General features: G+C 31.8%; 1 protein-coding gene across 1 annotated transcript; it reads left to right on the top strand.

The window, feature by feature from the left end:
- The first annotated feature begins 203 nt into the window (after positions 1-203).
- Positions 204-2,871, top strand: LOC149551114 (heat stress transcription factor A-2-like). The gene is made up of 2 exons (XM_089790052.1): positions 204-404; positions 2,119-2,871. Exons 1-2 carry the CDS (start codon positions 204-206, stop codon positions 2,869-2,871), a joined length of 954 nt encoding a protein of 317 aa, XP_089646178.1.
- The last annotated feature ends 625 nt before the right edge of the window (positions 2,872-3,496 follow it).

The following is a 3,496-nucleotide window of genomic DNA, read 5'->3' as shown; positions in this document are numbered from 1 at the left end:
GGTCATCCAATCAGATTGCTCAAAAAGATATTATATCATTAAATAAAGCCTTGCGATATATCGCGATAATTCAAGAATATTCTTACATCAACTAATTCGACGACTTTACCGACTCTAAACGTGAATTAAATAGGCCAATCTCGACCGGAAATTCAGAGAGACAAGAAAAGAATTAACCTTTGTTTTCCAGGATCGGAAACAAAATGGAAGAAAACAGAGCATCGCCATTTGTAACAAAAATATACGCCATTGTTGATGATCCTTCAACAGATAGTGTTGTGGCATGGAGTGAAGGAAGTCAGAGCTTTGTTGTAAAAGATCCACACCATTTCTCTATGAATCTGCTGCCTCACTATTTCAAACACTGCAACTTCTCTACCTTCATTAGACAGCTCAATATATATGTAAGTTGTAAAACTTCAGTTGTGTATAGTTTTTTTATTGAATGTTTCAGATTACATTCTATAATCTATATTGTCAAGATTAATCATACTTTATGATCTCTACTTTCTTGGTATCTTATTTTAATGATTGATCCTTATAATTTCTTCGATATTTCAATCAATGCGACTTATCTAGTTTCCTTACACAGCTCAAATATACATATGTAGGTTAGAGATTAAATTTAATGTTTGATTTTGTATATTTTCGAGTGAGTGGCACTCAATAATCTTTTTTTTTATCTCATCATAATCATAGATCACTGAATTTGATTTGAAATGTTGATGAAAAGAAGTATATACACAATCTCATTTTTAAAACAACTGAACAAATACATGCTAAAATCTCTTACTATCATAATCTTTATTATCATTTTTCTCTTTTGTCAGATTTTTTGTAATCACTCTGTAGAACAATACATGTATGTAAGTTTTTTTTAAAAGCAGAAGTGGGTGAACCACAAGAATATTATATATATATATATATATTCTGATTCAAGGGCTCTACTGGGAAGGAATTGGGAAGAAAGTCCAGTATCCTTGCAAGATTACAATATAGAAAGAGAGAGAAGATAGAGAAAATATCTGAGCACACAATTGCTGGCTAAGGATGCATGTTTTTTACAAGACCCACACCCAGATACGCTCCAATCAAAAAATAGTTTGTGAAATGTTTGTCAATACATATTTAAGTTAAGGACATAAAATTTTACATTTTGATTGTATATGCTTTTTCGCAGATCATGTTATATGGTCAACTATCATAATGCATGGTGAATTCTGATCTTCAATTTTTAGTTTTGGTTTTCTATACGATTAGGGGAAATGAGCGTCCATGTATGCAATACCATCATGTTAACCGTTATCTTCCCCTTCCAATTATCATCCAAAATAATTCTGGTACTTGAACACAAACATGCCAAAACAAATCACCATGAACACCAATAGTGGTTTGCTTTTATTCAGTTTTTAGTTTACTTGATTGCTAATTGGTCCATTTGTACAAAAAGTACTATAACAGTTATTGGGGGGTCTTAGTTGAGGGTATTGAGTGAATGTTTTAAAGTGACATTTTTAGACCACCTCACACAAGAGCTCCGTAAATGTGGGAAAGTGGAAAGATTAGCTTTAAGCTCTTCACTCACTTATGGAGGTTCACTGCATAAGTCGGCAAATTTGAACATACGAATTAGAATTGTAAGTGTACGAAGTTAGCGTGGACAGCTATTGGGTTGCTTCCCCTAGTGAATATTTCAATGCTATGACATGTCATCCGGATGAATTGCATTATATGATATTTGCTTTCTCATTATTTTGATGTAAAATGTTGATAAAGAAAAATATATGCACGGTGAAACAAATACATATACTCTTGATTTCATGATTTATACTATCCCTTTCTCTTCTTTTCTCAAATATTTTTAATTGTTCCTCAGCTCAACGAATATATAAATAAGTTGAAGAGATGATACTTTAGATTTAATTGCATATAATGTTTTTCAGATCACATTAGAATATGATTAATTCTCAGAATGATCATCATTTTCTTTTCTCTTGTCTAGACCATAAAAAATATGATGCCAAATGCTCGTGGACAAACCAATACAAAGCTGAATCCAAATATCATTTATACTTTTCTTTCTCCACTTTTACTTGATTAATGATTCTAACCGTACAGGGATTTCGAAAAGTGGATCCTGATAGATGGGAATTTGCACATGAATGTTTTCTTAGAGGGCAAAAACAATTACTCAATTTCATCCGTCGAAAGAGATGCAATCATAGCCACTCTCAATTGGGTTTGGAAGGGGAATTACCGAGGCTTAATGAGGACAAGGACGCCATTGTTATGGAGGTTGTTGCACTGAAGAAGGAGCAAGAAAGTATTGATAGAGAACTTGAAGAAATGCAAAGGCGTTTTGCCTTGACAGAGAACACACCTCAGCAAATTATGTCCTTCTTCCAAGCATTTATTCATAATCCAAATTCCACTGCTGTTCAGAGAATCCAAAACAGTGACTTTGATGGTGGTAAAAAGAGAAAACTATTGTCAATGTTACATAGCGAAGAACATAAGAAAACAAGGCCTAAAATAGGGTTAGATTGTACAAAAAGTACAAAGACTTTGATGGAACTTGGGTTTGTTGATCCTCATGGAAAAAGTAGTAAATCATTGATTTCAAATGGGTTTGAAGATTTTGTGCCTCTATTAATGGATTCTGAAATCAGGGCTGGACTTTTGTCTAAGACATTAATGGATACTTGTTCACTTGAAGATGAGAGTAGGGAGATTTGTATTGGAAAATCTGATTTTGTGGGCGTGAGTGATGTGGAGGAGATGCTTATGTGGGATCAGGTATTTGTTGAGGAAAGCCAATTCATTAATTACAAAGTCCTTTCAGAAATGTCAAGCTTATTCCAAGCGAAGTAGCTGGCACGGATCCGCTTTTGGAATATCCAATGATTTGAGAAAGCACTAGTCAATTTTGTTTCGTGGAATAATTATTACACCTAGTTTTCATTGTCATTTTTATTTCATTTTGTTGGTCGTTGAGGTCAATTTGACTCATAAAGTTTGTTATTTATTATTCATTTATATGTTGTAAAAAAATGTTATTGTTGATTCCATCATTAAATTATACAATAGGAGAGGAAAGAAGAGGGAAGAAATATTGTGCATAAAAATTCGTTTATTAAATCAGATTTTAAGCTATATTATTGAAAGATTAAAGTTTTTAACTTTTCTATATAAATAATATTTAAAGATATTGTGTGTGTAAATTTTAATGAATTTTTCTATACATCAATATAGAAAAAGAGAAAATATATATGCATTGCAATCAGATAATAAATCATGAAACTTTATTGTATTTTGTCTATATATTCTTTATGAGGATTGAAGCATAGATCATTAAATTATACAAATTAAATGATTCTTCATTTGACCTTCTTTTTTAAGAATTCACTCACTCATTATCATCTATCAATTGAATTTTTTAGAAGGACACATTAACTAATAAATTAATCAAGCTGGGTAGGCTATGTTATGAAATAAA

This window comes from Cupressus sempervirens, chromosome 6 (genome assembly GCF_028749045.1).
Source record: "Cupressus sempervirens isolate cs-2001-9-10 chromosome 6, ASM2874904v1, whole genome shotgun sequence".
Classification (NCBI taxonomy): Eukaryota; Viridiplantae; Streptophyta; class Pinopsida; order Cupressales; family Cupressaceae; genus Cupressus; species Cupressus sempervirens.
The sequence above is the reverse complement of the archived record's forward strand: the minus strand, read 5'-3'. Positions and strand labels throughout refer to the sequence as shown.

Coding starts and splice junctions, on each gene's coding strand:
- LOC149551114 (XM_089790052.1), top strand. CDS start 204: ATGGAAGAAAACAGAGCATCGCCATTTGTAACAAAAATATACGCCATT. Junction 405..2,118: donor TTAGACAGCTCAATATATAT/GTAAGTTGTAAA, acceptor CTAACCGTACAG/GGATTTCGAAAAGTGGATCC.